This window comes from Haemorhous mexicanus, chromosome 15 (assembly GCF_027477595.1).
Source record: "Haemorhous mexicanus isolate bHaeMex1 chromosome 15, bHaeMex1.pri, whole genome shotgun sequence".
NCBI lineage: Eukaryota > Metazoa > Chordata > Aves > Passeriformes > Fringillidae > Haemorhous > Haemorhous mexicanus.
Window position 1 is genome coordinate 13,946,591 of NC_082355.1, and position 19,036 is coordinate 13,965,626.

The following is a 19,036-nucleotide window of genomic DNA, read 5'->3' on the forward strand; positions in this document are numbered from 1 at the left end:
TCTCCCATCAGAAAAGAAAGGAAAGAAAACTGTGGATAAACAAACCACTAAGGGTTTTATTGTCATCACCTTTATGGCAAGATCTGGCATTAGTCTGAGTGAACTTGTGGTAAAAGGGAAAAAAGCGAAGAAACCCAGGATCCTCACTGGTGGCACTGCAATTGTTTGTTCAGTTCATTCCTGTCACCTTCTTCCACTAAATCCTCTCAACACTGGTTGTTAGAGCTTTTCTCCAGAATTCAGTTGAAACCAAGAGTTTTTATGTTGTTTTTAATGGATTACATTTTGAACTATATCCAGAAAATGCTGTAATATCTTCTTTTCCCCTTAGAATTTATAGTTCTCAGTTCACCCTGCGTGTGTGATACTAGGAGATTTTCAAAAATTATCTGAAATTCCTTGATTTAACTATCATTCTCATGAAAATCAAAGATGGAAAAGACTGTCTTTAACATGCTCTACAGCACCCAATCTATTCCCCAGGACTGCAGAACCTCTCTTTCTGGTACTAACTGCAATTGTTTGCTTAGTCTCATTAAGTTTTGTACATTTCATTGTATTTTCTGTTGTTGTATAAATGCTTGTGTTATTGGAGAGATTATGGTAGACAACCTAAAATGATCTTTGTTTCATTTAATTCAGGAAATTTTTCCTTGCAAACCATTCCTCCCTCCCTTTGATTGTAATTTCTAGGGACTTGCATGGAATTCTCTCTCTGCTTTCAGCTCTCTAGAATGGCTGTGGTCTGTCTGGGCCATGGATCTATCTGCCTTGGATCCCCAAACTCCTGTAGGAGAAATAGGCTCCTGTAGTGCTTAATCCATCTTATCCTCAGGTGAACGTTTGGAATGGTGAAGCAGAGACATCAGCAGCTCCAGAGAAGTTTCTAGAAAAAGCCAGTGCAGGCCTTTTTGCAAAGGTATTGGGTTAAGTCCAGCCAAAATTGGGAGCACAACAAATCTGTCAGTCAACAGAGCTTTTTGGGAGGTGAAGGGATATACATTATTTAATCAACACTGTGCTTGGAAGGATACGTTTCTTCCTGAAAAGATAAATGGATTACAAAGGCAGGAGGTATTGATTGCAAACTTGGAAGGGGCCAATAACATGACAAGAAAGGTTAAAGCAACCTTTTGCATATATGATTGAGCAATAAATAAGTCAATGAATTAATTTGCAAATAAATAAAAATCAGCCACCATGTTTCTATTCTAAAATTCCATTTCTTTTGTACATATTTCTCACATTAATTCAAGTGCTATGGGAGAAAGGGTACACCATGAAGTGGTGTCTGTCTAATTAATCATCTAGTCTTAAAGTTTTTGCATGAATAGAAATTTTACACTTTTAATGGTAGAATGATAGAAATAATATTTCTGTATTTCTATATAATATATGAAATCTCCTCTATTGATTTGAACTTCCAAAAGGAATGGCAAAGGTTGATTCATTTGCCATTTTCCAACTAGGATATTGAATTAGAATAAGTGGGTCAGCATTTTTTTTTTCTTCCCAATAGCTTTTTATTTCTGATATTCATCATGTTTATATTGTTCAAACAATTTACCTGAAATGAAAGTGACACCAAAATCAATATTTTTGATGCACAATTTTTGCAGCATAAACACTGTTTTTCTATTAACAAATTTGCACAGAAGATGAAGTAGGGTATTTGTCAGGCTTCATTCAGTCTACTTTGTGGGGGACACAAGTGAAATTGCCAAATTAGGTTAAGTTAAGGGTGGTTTTCTTGTTACTTTCCTGGTCGAGTCATTTTTCAATGACATTTAACTTCATAAGTGTAATTCATGGCTCTTTGGGGACTTCATGGTACATATTGTTTGAAAAACTCCTTGACCTCCTTTTTGTCCTTAAGGATATAAATTGCTTTCAGTACCTTTTTGTGTCAAATCTACAGAGGGCCCAATACTAAATGAGCTCTAATGATGTGAGCTGCCAGGGGGGCTGTGAGTTCCAAGCCTAACATACCTGCTAAGGTGCATTCTCCTTTGTTTAAACACCAAAGAGGGTCTGTGTATAAATCCTGATTAAATACCATTGTAAACCCTGCTACACCTCAGGGCCAGAACCTCTGCAACACAAGTCAGTGCAGTTCTGTTGCAGGTAATCACATTATGCTAATTTCGGCAGCGAGGAGCTGGCCCGAGATGATAACTCTGAGCATGTATTAAAATAGAACAAGATTGGAGCTCGGAGTAAAAACTCTGCTCAGTTTAAACTTTGAAAGCTGCTACTTACCCAGATGATAGAACAAAACAGCTGTAAAGCACATTTGTCTAGAACAAAGGACAAAGGTGTTTAGTCTGTTATCCTGTAAAACAAGGGAAATTGGGGGCTTAGGGCATTGATAGGCTCATTCTGTAGAAATAAATCAAAGCTGCATGAGCACTGTAATTCAGGATAGAGGGAAGACAGTTAATTTATGTAGCAGAAGGTGGTGTTTTTCATATGCTCCACATTCCTTTCATTAGTGCTTTCATTTGAGAAGGAAGATGATACATTCCTGACAAGGAGAGTACATGATGACTTATCATTATCTCCTAAAGTTAGCTATCCTATAACGATGTTATACATGTACTACCCTTCTGCATTTTCTGTTAAAATATATATCCTAAAAAAACTCAGAACAGACCAAATGTAGGAGGAAAGTAACCTTCATCTTTAAAGGAGATTGACCTAAGTTTTTATGTACTTTACTTCTTTATTCAGACTGTTTTGCCACAGCTCTGTGTCCATTGAGTTCACCAGCAGTTGTACAAAAGATGCATTGTAAACTTCAGACAGGTTATAATTGGCTAAGCACAAAGAAGAAGTAGCAATACAGGACAAGCACTCTGTGTAGTTCAAAACAGTTTATGAATTTATCAACTCTGAGGTGAACCACAAACCAATCTTGGTTTACCTATAAATACAAATTTGTATTATAATATTTTTGTATCAAATTAACTCAGCTTTAAATCTTAAAGAAAAAAAGGAAAAGCAAACCCAAAATGATAGCCAATGTCATCATTAAAATGAAAGTCTTGTAAGAAACATTACAGTAACTTCTTCCTGTACTACTGTATTCTGAATTCTATACGACTGCATTCTGATAACTCATTTTATTGCATCTCTAAATGCACCTGTCTCAATCCCCTGCCTGTATGTAATTTATATACTTGCTTTAAATGTTCTATAACTAAATAAAATAGTTTGACAAGGCTCTATGTTTGTAGAAAAGTTGAAATTTGAAAGATCAAGTATTGTTCACATCAGGTGGAGTGAAAATGTCTCTGCCTTAATTTAGAAGGATCAGTTTGGAAAAGATGAGAGATAAATCACTTTCATTATAAACTCAGATCTTCCTGGAGCAGCGAGAGAGAATGCAAATCATTCTTGGTCCTGCTGTTGGGAGCTAATATATACCAGTCATGAGATGAATTCAAGTTATTTAAGACATTAATTTGACCTTGACCTTCAATTCCTCAGCAAAAGGTCCTTGGTAAAGCCTCCATGTGGGTATTGGCAGTAAAGCATAGTATTGTTATACAGATTCATTATATAAGATAAAAATTTGGAGACTCATAATGTTACTGATAAAGTTCATTTGAAAGACAGCTTGTAACATTCCTTTATAGGACTGAAATAGCAACTGAAATTCCATTGCATCGTTTTCCATCATAACTATTTTCACTTTGTTGTTTCTGGGTTGAATTCCATATCTGTATCTGGTTTTACTTCTTTAAGAGAAACAATCTCCTGGTTTAGAATATGTGTTGAGCTAACCAGGGCTCTCAGTTTCACAGCTCAGCTACTAATGGACCATGGATCAGACATTCAGAAGTGCCTGAATGATTAAGTCGAAATGAAGCTGAAAGCCACTGGCATTCTGACATTTGTGTACTTGAAGTGGCTGTCCTAATGTTCAAACAATGCTTTAACATTTTAATAGTAATAATAGCAGTTTTTATAAAGATACTCCAAATACAAAGTCCTTTAAAACTGCAGATTATTAACTTATTTTGTACTTGAAATACAGTACATGAGTCATTGGAGCTTCAATATATTTCAGAAGAAATGTCTCCAGGTTTTTGTGTGGAACTCTGGCTATATATATATTTAAGTACTATTTTTAAGTCTTCATGCTTCTCCACCACAGCATTCCTGCAGTAAACTGTCATTGCACAGTCAAACCCTGCTTGATTTATTTAATATAAAGTGTAAATTACTTCAGTCTCCCATTCTCAGACCAGGTGTTAATATGACTCAGATGACTCCTTCAATTTGCTTGGTTTATCACCCCGTCCAGACTTTCCAGAGCACATTTTCCAAACACCCCCTGGTGTGAAGTGACCCTTCTGCACACGTTTTTTGTTTCCTCCTGCAGTGGACTGCTTGGACCCGACGTGCTCCAACCACGGGGTGTGTGTGAACGGGGAGTGCCTGTGCAGCCCGGGCTGGGGAGGCGTGAGCTGCGAGCTGCCGCGCGCGCAGTGCCCCGAGCAGTGCAGCGGGCACGGCTCCTACCTGCCCGACACGGGCCTCTGCACCTGCGACCCCAACTGGATGGGCCCCGACTGCTCCGTTGGTAAGATGTCACTCTGGCACCGAGAATGACCAGGAACACGAGGGAGGCAGTGCTGCAGAAAGAGCAAAGAAGGCTTTATTTGAGAGAACCGCGCGGTTTTTATAGAGTGATATAACAGATTCTGTTTGATTGGCTAGTTAACAAAAACACCTTCCTCATACACCCTCTTTGAGAAGAACAGAAAGACCAAGTGGTAAAACACCACCTGCAGGTTGTTTATACTTAACAAGTTCTCACATCCTTGCAACTCCTTAAAAATTCTCACAAGCCACTGTGAGAAACGCTTGACCTTTCTCTCTCTCTGTCCCCCATGGCCCTTTCTCTCTCTGTCCCTTGGCCATTTCTCTCTCTCTCTGTCCCTTGGCCCTTTCTCTCTCTCTCTGTCCCTTGGCCATTTCTCTTTCTCTCTGTCCCTTGGCCCTTTCTCTCTCTGTCCCATGGCTATTTCTCTCTCTCTGTCCCTTGGCCCTTTCTCTCTCTCTGTCCCATGGCTATTTCTCTCTCTCTGTCCCTTGGCCGTTTCTCTCTCTCTCTGTCCCTTGGCCATTTCTCTCTCTCTTTCCCATGGTATCCACAGTAAGAAAAAGGTGTTTTTCCTCGTTTTGCAATCATGTTGCAGTTTTGTTCAAAGGTTAATACCTATGGCAAGTTTCAAATGCAGTAATAATCAAGAAAGTTGTCTTTGTTACACAATTGGGCTTGTTTAATTTTGTCGGGAAGAACTGTAGAGATATATATATATATTTTCATGACATTCTTAATTTGGTTTGGAGTTTGTGTTTTGTTCTAACACTGTTTCTCTTTTAGACTGAAAAAGTTACATAAGTGTACTTCTGTTTCCCAGCTGTAAATGAGAATGTCCCAATGTTTCCATTTATGGGGAAAAAATACAGGGAATTTTGCTTTTAAATTTCAGTTGAACCTTGAGATGATGCTGTAGGTCAAAACCAAGTGTCTCAAAACACTGGAGACAAATGGAGACAAATATTTACATTTTTCACAGTTATTCAGTTATTTCCTAAGGTTAATCAGCTGGAATGCCCTCCAGTGACATGAATACAAGATGTGTTTTGTGCTCTATGGATAAGCAGTCAGAAAAATTGAAGAATGAGAGTTTTGCTGCCACTTTTTTTGGTGATGCATGGGGCAAAAGACCCTTCTGCTTATCTGAAACTTCAGCTGGCAGAGAGCAGTAGAATTTTTGGAGTGAGACACCAGATAACCGACCATGTTAGTAATAGGAATACAAAAATCTCTCCTTGGAAAGTGACTTTTACCCATCATTCTAAATGACCCTGAATTGCTGCCATTCTTTGCCAAATGAGTTTTAGGTGAATTTCAGTCTCAATTCTTAACAAATCAATATCTGTCAAAATCTCCCAAGGTCCAGGTTTGAGTGGAGCAGAACCACCTGCTCGCCTCCTTCGCTGTTGGGGACAGAACCTCTGACATGTTTGTGTCTGCGTGGAGGATGCAGCTCTGTGCTTCTGTCCAGTGCACATTAGCAGGATTTTTTAAACTGATGCCTTGGAGTGGCTGCCTAGAACAGAGGCTGGACAAGGTTGAGAGAATAAAGTGGGTATTCATTAAAGACCTTCTATAGATGCACCTTGGGCAGTCAAAATCCTCCGAGAGGGGTTACACCCAGGATGGACGATGGTCACGAGTTTTTCAGACAATTTTATGTTTGGTCCATTTACATATCAGGGGTTAATCCTCCAAGAATAGCTTCAGGTACTGAAGTCATATTCCCCCAGTTTGCTCCCCCCCAATTCACTTTTTTTTATACTTTTCATGGCCTAAGACTGTAGAGTGTCCTTGAATTTCAGGCCTAGAGGAATTATTTCGTCTGACCAAAATGGGTAGACAGTAGCTAACACTTTACGTGGAGTTTAGACTTATGTACTGACACAGTACAGGATTTGAAAAATATAAAGGTGTTTATATTAAAAAAATGTGAAGGCATTTATATTAAAAAAATTTAAAATATAAATTCCAGAATCTCTGCTGGTCAGAGTGACTCTGAGATACGTACAAGCCTCTTTTCCTAGCCTAGGAGTCAAAGAAGGAGTCAGGATTCTTCTGTTCTTGTTCTCAAGGTTGTTTATTATTTCTTATCTATTACATTCTTTCTCTGACCCACTGAGATCTGTCTGGCAGGTTGGGTTGAGGCACACTGGCCACCCTTGGGGAGGTGTTATCTTTTTATGCTAAAAACTACATGTACATTATTTACCATAACTTCCCAATACCTATCACCTGTATTAGACAGTGAGCTTCTACCTTAAACCAATCCAAAAGTGCCAACATCACCCAGAAGATGGAGGCTAGGAAGAAGGACAGGGTATGCCCAAATTCCTCCATCTTGTGACCCCAAGCCCCCATTCTAAAAACCCCAAAATTCTACTTTTCACCCTGTGACAAACTAACTGTCATTCTACTTAAACTTTCGTGCCTTGTAAATCCTCATATAAGGTTGGTAATTTTTTCTATGGGTCAAGATCAAAGTCACAGGCATCTTGGGCTCTGTGCCAAGGTCTCTGAGCCCCCTGGCAGGGGCTCGAGCCATCCAAGACAGTCAGAGGAATTTCCTGGGTTCCGACATATAAAGGCATTTTTGCTAAAAAGTATAAAAATATAAAGACATTTGAAAAACCTTAAGGTATCAAAGCGACTTTTAATTTTATACAAAATGAAATGCCGGCTTTCATCAGGATGTGAGCAGGCCAGCTTTTGGGAGTGTAGTTTTGAGCAGAGGTGCTGCTGTGATGCTCCCTTGGCCCGAGGCTGGCTGTGACTGCTGTTCTCTCTCCTAGAAGTGTGCTCGGTGGACTGTGGCACGCACGGCGTGTGCATCGGCGGGGCCTGTCGCTGCGAGGAGGGCTGGACGGGAGCGGGCTGTGACCAGCGTGTGTGCCACCCCCGCTGCACGGAGCACGGGACTTGTAAAGATGGGAAGTGTGAATGCAGAGAGGGCTGGAATGGGGAGCACTGCACCATTGGTAGGCAAACGACAGGCACCGAAACAGGCACATATTGCTTTCTTTTCATAAATCGTAGAGACATAGTTACTGTCGTGGACTGTAATGGGCTGTTCCCTTAAGGACCCAAGTGCTCTCAGATAGCAACCCTGACTCAAAATGTGCTGGGGGAAATGCAGGTAGGCTCTTGGAATCGTTTCAAATCAGTAACAATGATTTTTATAGATTTTTTTTCTTTTTATAGAGGAAAAAACCATACAAAACCAGCACAACAACAAATTCCACATTAGTAAGTAAAGATGGAAAAAATGATACCATGTGTGATATCAACAAATACAACACTTGGTACTATGGTTGATATCTCAGTATCATCTGAGCCTGAATGATTTTCAAACCTAACTAAGCATTCCTTTGTGTGAATGGCCTCTTTTTCAATTCCTCAGTCTGACCCACCAGTGCTCTCCTGCTGTTGTACATCACATGTGAAACACAGCTCACAGCAGCACCCAGAGCAGGGGTCAGTGCTGGGGAATGTGTGTTCCTGCTGGTACAGGAGCAGCTCCCTGGCATTCTCTGCTGCTGTGCTGGGACAGTGGCCCTGCTGTTTGCATAGAGACAGTGCCAGCCCTTGGGCTGCTGTGACCCCCTTCCCTGAGAGCCTGCAGCTCACTGCAGCATCAGCATCACAATCTCAGCTGGGCTCTGCCAGCCTGGGAAGTTCAAAAAGGTCATCCTTACACAAAGCAATGATGTTCCATCCTCTCAATTACCGTGCTTGAACATTTACTCGAAAGAGGAATTAATTGTTCGTAGGTGAAGTTCTTTATTTTGTCTCTAAAAGCAGTCAGGCACTCTATTTGGATTGTTTTGAAAATTTACTCAAAGGAGAAAACTGTTATTTTCTCTGAGCTATAATCAAAGATGGGAAATTCTCAGTGGTCACATCCCTTCTGAGAAGTCTGAGTAGATTTTTCTGGAACAAGAGCATCCCATCTACTGAGACTGTGAGGTTCAGGCAAGTGTGCTTTTCTCCAGAGAATTTTTGGAGAACTGTGAAGTATGCCTTAGAAGAAATTTGATGAGTCCAAATCCAGAGTCATGTTGTTTTCATTATCTTAAGGTGGTGAATTTAAGAAAGGAGTAGGTCACTTGAGATTTTTGTGGCAGTCAGGGACCCTAATGGGACAGTCCTATTACAAGTGAATTGTTATTTCTTTACTTAAACGTGTGGTGAGGTTCTTGCATCCCTCAAGCTGTTTTTCTTTTTCATTCCCCTCTGATTTCTCTTTGGATATACAAACCGTTTCCAACACACACAGAGTTGGAAACTAAAAGTATACTCCTATTGGAGTGATTAAAAAAAAAAAAAAAAAAAAGAAAAATTGATACATATTTTCAGATTTTCAGGGCATATCCTTTGATGTTGTGGTGCTGCATGCTTCCTCCACACTGTGCTAATATGATTTAAATCAAAGCTTTTATGACTGAACACTTTGTGACCAGCACAGATGCAGAGTGTTTGTTTCATAATTGCTTTCAGACTTCCATCATATCAACATACCTCTGCTAGATTAATGCAGGCATTTTGTTTTCAAAGTTCTTCCCAGATCTTTACAAAATGCCTAGTATATAATTTTTTCATTAAATTCTGTAATAATTGCTTATTTCAGAAGTTGATGTTTCGCACAAAATTTGTTTTGCTTTATAATCTCTTAGTAATGTGCCGATGTTTAGAAGTAATTAGTGTATGTAAAGTCTTCATTACTGTGCAGACAAAAAGATGCCTTTTACCAAGATCTCAAAGTAGGCTGAAAACTGCAAGCTGAACTAGGGAACTCTGAAGTGAGATTTTAAACCTAATTTTCAGAGCTTTGAACTAGATATCTTCCTTATTATTGATGTGTGTAATCAGTTCTTTCCAGAGGAAGGGTGATATTTCTAAAGTGATTAAAATATGCATAAGCTTTTTTTGTTTGGTGTGTATTGCACAGATTTCCTTGAAACTTAATGTGGTCCTGCCTTTGACAAAGATGAGACTTAGTGCAAAAAATTCAGGTATGCCCTCTAGCTATTGTGGATGAAGTTTGTGCAGTCAGAAGTTGTCTGTTGCATGCAGACAGAGATTCTTGTGACAGGCCTGTATCAGTAAGACTTTTCACGTGGTTGTGTCCTGAGGCCATTTACAAAAGCACAAAGGCTGATGCCAGGAATGGGATTGAGTTCAGAGGGACAACTCAGTGTGACCCCACTGCTTCGTGTTACATGGAGCTGAAACACAGAGTTCAGAGGAAAAGGATGGTAAAAGGGATTTTTGTCAGTATTGGTAGGAAATTTCTAGGAGTTACCCCTGGAAAATTTGTGCTTAGAGTGAATTGGTGCTTTGGTAGAATGATGAGTTGCTCAAGATGTTTTAAACGTTGGTGTGAAGAACTAAAGTGCACTTAAATTTTGCAGAAACTCAGTGTCAGAGTAGTGCCTTTATGGTTTCAGCTGAAAGTTTGGTACAGCATTTAATGTCAGAATTACTGAGGAGTGTCTGCCTCAAAAGATGCCCCAAATTAGTCCTTTCTGGAAGGTACCTGAAAACTGCACAGGCTGTTTGTCCTAAGGCAGGGAATGCAAATCCTGTAGGAGAGGTTATTTACTCTGAATTGCCATTTTTGCTACACCTAGTCTGAAATGAAGTCAGCAGAAAAACTTGCTTTGATTCCAGTGACTTCAGTCCAAGTCCACTTAGAACAAATTGATCTGTGAGGAAGAAAAGGAGATTTCTATATAAAAACCATTTTCTTTTGTTTGTGTTTCTTTACCAGTTTCTTTGTGCTATATTTGCATGGCAGTGGAAAAGAAATCATCATAGCAACTTGCAGGTATCCAAGTTCATTCAGGATATTTTATCCTATTTAATATCAAATGAGGCTTTAATAGATGCTTGACAGAATGCACACTCCTTGTCATTTCATTGTTGAGTATCTAAGCTCAAAAGTTTTATCAGAAATGCATTTTTTTTCTCTGTTTTACCTGGTTTAAGAAAAGCACTCAGAAAATCCTCCCAGAACAGCAGTGTGAGCTCAGTGTTAGCACAGTGTTTGTGCAAAGTAGCTTTTGCCTGTGTGCAATAGAATTATGTGTAAGAATCAATGCAAATAAAAATGCATGTGTGTTCCAAGTTACTCAGATTTTGATAAATCTATATCCAAATAATATAAAAGTGAAAGGAATCTGGTCTTGCTCAGCTGCTTTTTTGAAGCAGAGCAGAACTTCAGTTCACTTTGCTACTTCAGGTAAGAAAAGAAATTGCTTACTGGAGTGGTGATAAAGAAAATTAATCTTTTCCCAGTGCAAAAATAGACCTGTCAGGATATGTTTATTAAGTGATTACTATTCATTGATTGCAATTATGGAGGAAGTTATAACTAAATAATAGAGGGTAATCTAGATGAAAAAAATATTGGAAAACTAATAACAAAGTGAAAGAAAGGTATAGAAGTTGTTAATCTTGAACCCATTTCATGACAGAAATTTAAGATGGAGGATTCAGCTTTTCCTTAAATCATCTGAATGTTTTTTAAAACATACTGTTATAAAACAGATCTGTTACTTTCACTGAAAATAATATCTGGATGTTTAAAACTGTTGTTTTTAAATGCTTGCAGAGGATGTTCTGCATATAAACTGTCAAGATAGCATTCCAAGGAGAGTGTGATATATATGGAGATCTTATGAAACAGTCAGAAATACCATTTTAAAAGTGTAATTCCATCTGTAATTCATATCCTTGGAGCATGGTCTCTTATTAAGTTACTGGTAAAAATCTCACTGGGAGACCAGTGAAAGCAGGATTTAATCCTAAATATTTACAAGTAAAATTTAAATGTCTGCAGATGGATCTTTTAAGGTGAGCTCTGACCAGAAGGTGATATGTGAGGTTTTCTTTGGGGCTGCCTGTCATATTCCCAAGCCTTGCCCTTGTCTGCTCACCTCCTCCATTAGAGGTAGGTTAAGCACTCCTTTTTAGACAGAAAGTGGGAAAAAATTGTTCTCAAGGCTATTTGGTAATATGGATACTCTGCTGCAGATTTTGATCCAGAGGGTTCTTATCTTTTATGTTCTTTTTTTAAATTATTTTTATGCAAATGAGCTATACCCCTGGTACAGACATTGAAGCTGAGCCTCCACCTGCCTGCCTGCCTGACAAAACACAAGCAGGTGATGAGTCCATCTCTTCAGGCTCTGCTTGGGTTCATTTAGCTTAGAAAAGACCCTTAAGATCATCAAGTCCAGCCACAAGCCTCACACTGTTCTGGCCTTGGTAGTGCTTTCTGAAATCTAACTCCAGAGCTGGGGATCAGCAACTTTCCCCCACTGGGTGCCTGGCCCTAAAACTGTCAAAATTGGAACGAGTTCCTTAGTGAAGAAGGGGTTTGGAAATCTGTATTAGCTCTGTATCTTATCTTCTATGTTTTCAGGCCTTGAATGAAGGAGAAAGATTTGAAAAAAGTTAGGATTCTGTTACCTATATGGTGAAAAATAACCTAATATTTTCAGATGCATAAAAATGAACAGAAAAAAAAGAAAAGACCTTGTGTCTAGGATGATTAAGAAGTTTAAGTTATACTACAAGATATTTGTGTTAGGAAAAAAACATGTTACCAATAAATGAAAAACTGAAGGGAGTTGTGCAAGCAAATTGTGAATTCCTCCTCAATGGAGTTTTTAGTGACCATTTAGACAAACATTAGTCAGGAATAACAGAGGTAATTCATCCTGCCCTGGGGCAGCAGCCTCACCAGAAATCATTGAACTCTATGAGCTCTCTTCCAGTCTCCTTTTAAATGAGCTTAGGAGGAAGCATTCCTTCTAAGGAGTTTATTTTTAATGGCCTACCTTAAGAGCTGTACTGTCATTCCCTTTAAGAATTCAATGCCACTGTTGGAAGTAAAATTGATAATTTATCCAGCCAGGGAGACTGATCTATGTGCTCTGTATTTGTAGAACAATGGGTTGTCAATGTGAATATTGAGCCACTCTGAAACATCCACACAAACTCACACCCAGTAGGGAAATACTTTAAATACTCTCACTTTAAAGGTGAACACTAAGTGTTCTATATTCCACCTCTGGTTCTAATAAAAAATTGTTTACTAAAAACCTTTCCCTCCTGAGTGCTTTGGGATGACCTTTCCAGCTTTGACACATGTTTATATTTTCTATCAGCTGGATGGAATACCACAAGTAAAGTGTAAAGATTTAGTTCTTTACCTCATCATGGACTCAATAATCAATGGAAACATTAATAATGTGGCATTGTGTTATCTTTGGATATAGCAAGATATTTTTGTCCCCTGATAATGCTCTTTGTGTCAAAGATTTTTTTCCTTCTACTACTGATTTCTCTTGTTGTAATTACAAGGGTAATGATTCAAAGATGAGGCAATTTTCAGGAGAGATGGAAAGTGTGTGGGAGGAGGCAGTGGAAAGCCATCGTATCTGACAAAGAGCAATTTAGAAGGAGCTAGATATATTAGACTTCTCCAATGGATTTCTAACTTAAAATTAATCTGTAACAGTTTATAACCTATCAAGGCATAAAAAACCTTCTCACAACGATGACAGGAATTTAGATTGCACGCTCTGAGGAGGGAGGAACACTTTTTCTTTTCATTTTATTTGAAAAATGCATAGAATATTTAGGTCATGACCACTTTTCATTACTGCAGATGTTGAAATATGTTGGTAATATATAAATGATGACATGACCAAAAATGTTGGAGCTGTTGGCTGTTCCTGAATGTGCAGTTTCCAGTTCATCACCTGTATCACAGTTATCCCACTGTTTTACACCTGGAAGCAGATTTCTCCTGATGCAGCCTTTTGGGAGCATGGGGCCAAGCATTCTTTGGAGTTTGAGTTGCTCCCCCTGTGCCTCCTCAGCAAAGCAGAGGAGCAGCAGGTGCCTCATCAGGCAACCTGAGAGATTCTCAGTTATTTCTGTCCCTCACTGCACATCATTCACATTTTCTCTTCCATCATTCAAACACACAGAGACTCAAAAGGTAGAACTCTTCCTCATAGGGTGGAATTTTGGGAACATATGGTATGTCATGTTCCATTTTATAACCAAAGCCAAGGAAATGTACTCGTCACTTGGATAAATAAGTGCTCATCTAGTCCAGCATCTCTGTGCTTCAGTCAAGGTCTGAGTTCCTGGTAAATAAATATCTGGTAAATAAATTTCTTCCTGGGAATCTGATGCTTCTTATCTTTCCCAGCTACATTTGCTATTGAGGTGCTTTGTTGGTTGCCTCATCTTTGTCATCTTTTATTTCTGAATAAAATCTCTTGGCTGTAGAGTCCCAGATTCCATACTATGTAGATGGCTCTTTCTTGGGAGTTCTGGTTTGTAGCTTTGCAAATTCCTATGCTGAAAACTGAAATATACCAGCTACTTTTGTGGATCAGGGATGAGTAAACTTTGGAAATAATTTCTGTAGCACTAAGGAATCCTGAGCTACAATGTGAGTCCACCTAATTTTATCATAGCTGAGCAAGGTAGCTGATTATGAGTACTTGGAAAGAAGCGTTCTGTGTAGAGATTTATGTGTAGTGAGAGTGGTTTGACTTTCAAGGAGTTTAGAAAAAGAATTCCTTTTCATTTACAGAATTTACAGGGGGCAGCTGGGGATCTTTTTTGGCTGAAAGGCAAGCTTATTCATGAGGAAGAACTTTCCTGTTTGCATTCTTTGCTGAGGGCTTCCTGTAAATGATTGAAACATGTCACAGCTCAGTGTCAGAACACTTGAGTCGCTTTTTTCTTTCTCTTTTTACAGGATATTTGCAGAACATGACCTTATTTCTTTCCTTTCTAGCCCAAAAAATTTAATGAGTATGTTTTCAGCTAAACTTCCTGCATTTTGTCTGGTACTTCAAAGGTGCACCCAGAAGATCCTGGTGAATAGTTTCCCAAACTAAAACCACATTTCTTTTTTTTTTTTTCCTTTTGGAGGGTTTTTTCATGAGTTATATTGATTTTCTGGCCAATTCTTGAACTCTTAAAAGACCACAAAAAGTGAGGGAGGGCAATCAATCAGGGAGCTGATCTAACTTTTGAAAGGGCAGAGCCGATTATGCTGTTCCTAGCAGTATTCCAGGAGCCAGACAATCTTCTCTTCTCCTGCAGATAATATTTTCTGTATTATTTTGTACCCTGTGGTGTCAAGCAGAGCTTCAGCAAGGGAGTGAATTACACAGTGTTGCTGGAAACAAAACAGCAAAGCCACAGGAATGCTTGTGAGAGGTCAGTGGCATGGATTGTATGGAGACAGAAAGGGAGAGCTGGATCCTGAAAAACAGCCACGTATATACATATATATATATAATATTTATACCTACTAAGAAAGAAATACAAAAGAGAACAATAGCTGTCCATGCTTTTGAGACCTGCTGTTCATATTCCTGTTAAAGATACCTTTTTCTTGATCACTTTTATTCTTGCTTATACATTCTCAAGGTATCATTCCTGCACCTTCAGTATCAGTTTCACATAACCTTTCATGCTTGAAGATGCAAATAAAGTCAAATGTGTTTTGCCTGACTGCTGCAAACTCGGTGGAATAATATTTCAGATGCAAAGCTTTGCAAAGGGTTTTGTTGGTTTTTTTTTTTTCCCAGCTTCTTGCCAATTTAATATCAAATTAATAGTAGGATGCATTATAAGTTAGAGACTTGTCTTCCTAAGATATTTGATGCTTTTGAAATTCTCTGCTCAATATTTTCTTAGTTTAATGTTGTATTAAAAATATTAATGTCAGAAATAAAAAGGAAAAAATGGTCTCTGTAGAACCTCTGAGGTGTCAGTTCAGGATTTTGCTGTGTGATCTATTTAGGGCTTTGGGGAAAAATGAAACTATTGAAAGGCTTCTCTTTAAGCTGTCAGCTCTCTCTTGTGCAGTAACTACTCACTGAGGATGAATACACACTGATGCTGAATATTGATACATCCTTCTTTCACTAAATCCCTTACTTAGACAGTTTTTTAACAGATCTTAAGGAATGAATATGGGGACTTGTTCAGAGCCCAAGTTACGAGGTATCATGAGCCATTCTTATTGAAGAAACTTTTTACAAAATTCATGTTATCCAGCTCTTTTCTCTTGTTCCTTCTTTCTTTCCAGCCCCGTTCTGACCTGCTTGTGAAATGCTCAATAGGATAACGATGCTTCTGGAGATTATTCCTGTGTGTGGCCTCAGCCTATTTCATTTTACATATAGCCTTTCTATACATATAAAAAGAAGCAAAATTTGCTGTCCAACAGAAATCATCATATAATATAATATATCTCATTTGCCCAAAGAAATTGCAAACATAATTTGGGTTACTGAAATGTAAGAGCTGAATACAAACTTGAGTATTCTTAAAGGCATTTGGGTCTGATGTTTTAGTCCATTTTCATCTCCTCATGTTGAAAGGGACAATAATTGGAATAATCCCGAGGTTGCTATTACCTGATTTATAGCTGCCAAGAAATTGTGCCCAACTGAGTAAATTTCTACAATTTCCAGCACATTCTACTGTCGTGTTTTCAGTGATGTGGTGTTGATTGACATATTACTGTCCATCTCAGGCTGTCAGTTGTCTTCAAAACACATCCATGCTGGGATAGATGGAGACAAAGCAGTGCTGGTGTCTCATTAATCAGCAGTTCAGAGCCAGGCTGCTGAAAGCCAGAGGAAAAAAGCAGGACATGATATATGGAGGTTGCTGTGTTTGTCATCATCCCCTCTTCATTCACTAACGGGATTAGAGCAGAAAGGATTCATGGCCCAGCTGTTCCCTGAGGATTTTCAACTCTGAGAGCTGACCCTGAGCACTGCACACTTAAATATTTCACTCAAAAAAAAGCACCTCTCTTAAACAGTTAAGCAGTTTTCATGGAAAAGGAGCAGGTTTGCTTTCATGAAGGATTTGCTGTGACATGGATCAAAACATTATCCTTAATGAAAATTTAGGCAGGGGAGACATGGCTGTCTGCTTATCCACATGAAGCTTTTCTCTCTCTCACTCTACTACACTTAAAAGGTATTTTTACTCCTGCCTTACTGTGATCAGCCAGCTGTGTGGCCCATGAGTTGTGTCTGACATCTGGGATGGATTTTCTTGTGGTGGCTCTCTGGTTTTTGGGAGCTGGGCTAGTTCAGGTGTCAAACAGTCCCTGGGTTCTCTCAAATGGGGTTTGCAAAGCAGCCCCCAAGTCCTGACCCCCTCACTTGCCTTCCTCTGTTCCACAGTGCCTCTTCAAAGGTGTCCAGCATTCTGGAACTAGAGAGCCATCATTTTGACAAACAACCATCTAAGTTTATTGCTTTTTTCCTTATCCCACTGTATCTTTAGTTTCTATTTGTAGGTTTTAACAGTCCAATGCAAAGCAGTTTGATCAAACTCAGCATCAATAGATTGTATCCTGCTTTTAAAATGCTGTAAAACAAGATACCATCAAAATAGCTGCAAGAAAAGGTTTAGATACTTCTTTTTAAATGTTCTGGCTTGATTAGGGTAGATTGAACTGCATGAGCTAATAGTTAATTGTTCATATATTTGAAAAGTATAAACACTTCTAGCATTTCAGTATATTTTTGCATGAACCCATATGAAGATTAATTTCTTCTCTGTTTAATTATAAAATTTCAGATGAATATTTTTTTACGTAAGTGTTGGAAGACTCAAGTGTTGGAAGACTCAAGACTCAAGAGTTTGAAATATAAGTAATATTTGTAATTCATCTGGACCATATATGTTTTAATTTTCCTTCAAATAGCTTTTTAAGGTATTGAAAAACTGAACCAAAGAGCTACATTGCATCAAGGTGCAGTCCCTGTTCTGAAGAGAATTAAAAGGGATAATAACTTTGGTGTCTAAGAAGTAAATATAAGGGTGCAATTGTGATTAAAACCATTCTTTTTAATTAAAAACTAAATCAGTTTGTAGTGGACAATATTACTAGGTTGCTAGGTTGTGATTTTAGGTTAGAAGCAATAAGAGGACAATTATCCAAAAGCACAAATTAACAACAACAACAAAAAAATCTGTTTAGGACTAGCATTTTTTGCCTGGATCATGGTGGTTTATTGATTTTAAAAGTGGTGCTGCTTCAAATACTGTGATTTTCCAATTGTTAGGAATCATAAGGCATTGCTGAGTTTCTTGTGAAAGGGACTCCTCAAGGATAGCACTGAAGCTATTTTTGTAACTTCAGCATGTACAAACACAAACCCCTAAATGTCCCAGAAGATGCTGATTCTCCTAAAAACAGAGACACATTAGTACAGATGAGAGAACTGACTTTTTGTTTAAACCACTGGGAATTCCAGAGAGTAGAACTGAGTCCCTGATGTAGCATGCTGCCATCCACCTTTCAGCACAGTTTAAATATAAACTGTTCTGACTGCTTTCCATTCCATAAAGCAAGGCAAAATGTGTGTGTGCTGGGTTACAGAGCACTTACCTCTCAAACTAAGAGGAATTAGCATTATAGCAGTCAGTCCTACAGTGGAAGTTAGTGTGCTCAGAATGAAGTAGTTCTATCAAAAAAGGGTGTTTCTCTTCCCCTCCCATATTTTATTTTCAAATTGCAGCATCCCTTGCATTTGGACCATAAAGGTCTTGCTGTAAGCAGGAAGCCATGAATCATTATTTGTTGTTGAAAGGTGAATGAATTTGTTAAAATGTTTGCAGATTCTGATTAATCCTTTCTATTTTTTAAGAGTAGTTTTATAGCAGTGCAGGAAAAGCAATAGCAGTGCCTTTTCTTGTTTCAGAAGCAATGGAAAAGATGCTTTAGATTTAAGACAGAAAATCACTGCACAGAGTTTGTTAGGGTTCTGAAATGAAGGTGAATGTTGCTCCCATGTGGCATTGCTAACAGCTGAATCAGGGTGGGGGAGTAGAGTGACACAGATTTTTAGATACAATTCATCTTTTTATTGGCTTTGGAATAGGGGTAAAACTGCTTTTTTGTTCCTGTCTCCCTTGGATCATTATTAATTGATTCTTTATCATGAAACCAATCCATAAATATCTCAGTGTGTCCTGGGAATGTTTGAAACTTTTTTTTTTCCCCAAAATAAGTCAGAAGTATTGATTTAGAATGGAGAAAGCCTGCCATATTTAGAGAACAGGGCATCAAAGCCAAGGTCACCCTGTTTGTGAAGGCTGAATGGACACTGGCTGATTTTCCATTGGAATATTTTGTTATATATTCCATAACAATTTTGATTGCTTGTGTGCTGAGTGAAAAAGTGAATTAAAATCACTCAGACCCACCCTTAATTATAAACAGTGCTTCATATACTTAATCAAAAGGGTGAATTAGCAATGAAATATCACTCAGCAGACTTTTTGCATACACTGAAATGTCTCCTAAATTTGTTCATATTTCCATTCCACATGAAAGTTGGGTTTTTTTAAAAT

General features: G+C 38.5%; 1 protein-coding gene across 13 annotated transcripts in view; it reads left to right on the top strand.

The window, feature by feature from the left end:
• Window positions 1-19,036, top strand: part of TENM2 (teneurin transmembrane protein 2) — a 612,765-nt gene that overhangs the window by 528,496 nt on the left and 65,233 nt on the right. For 10 of the 13 annotated variants that reach the window (XM_059860582.1, XM_059860586.1, XM_059860588.1 and 7 more), the window contains 2 exons: window positions 4,388-4,588; window positions 7,405-7,617. In XM_059860582.1, the coding sequence (XP_059716565.1) occupies window positions 4,388-4,588; window positions 7,405-7,617 (414 nt within the window). The remainder of the gene's footprint in view (window positions 1-4,387; window positions 4,589-7,404; window positions 7,618-19,036) is intronic. The other 3 variants (XM_059860584.1, XM_059860583.1, XM_059860585.1) reach the window with 3 other exon arrangements.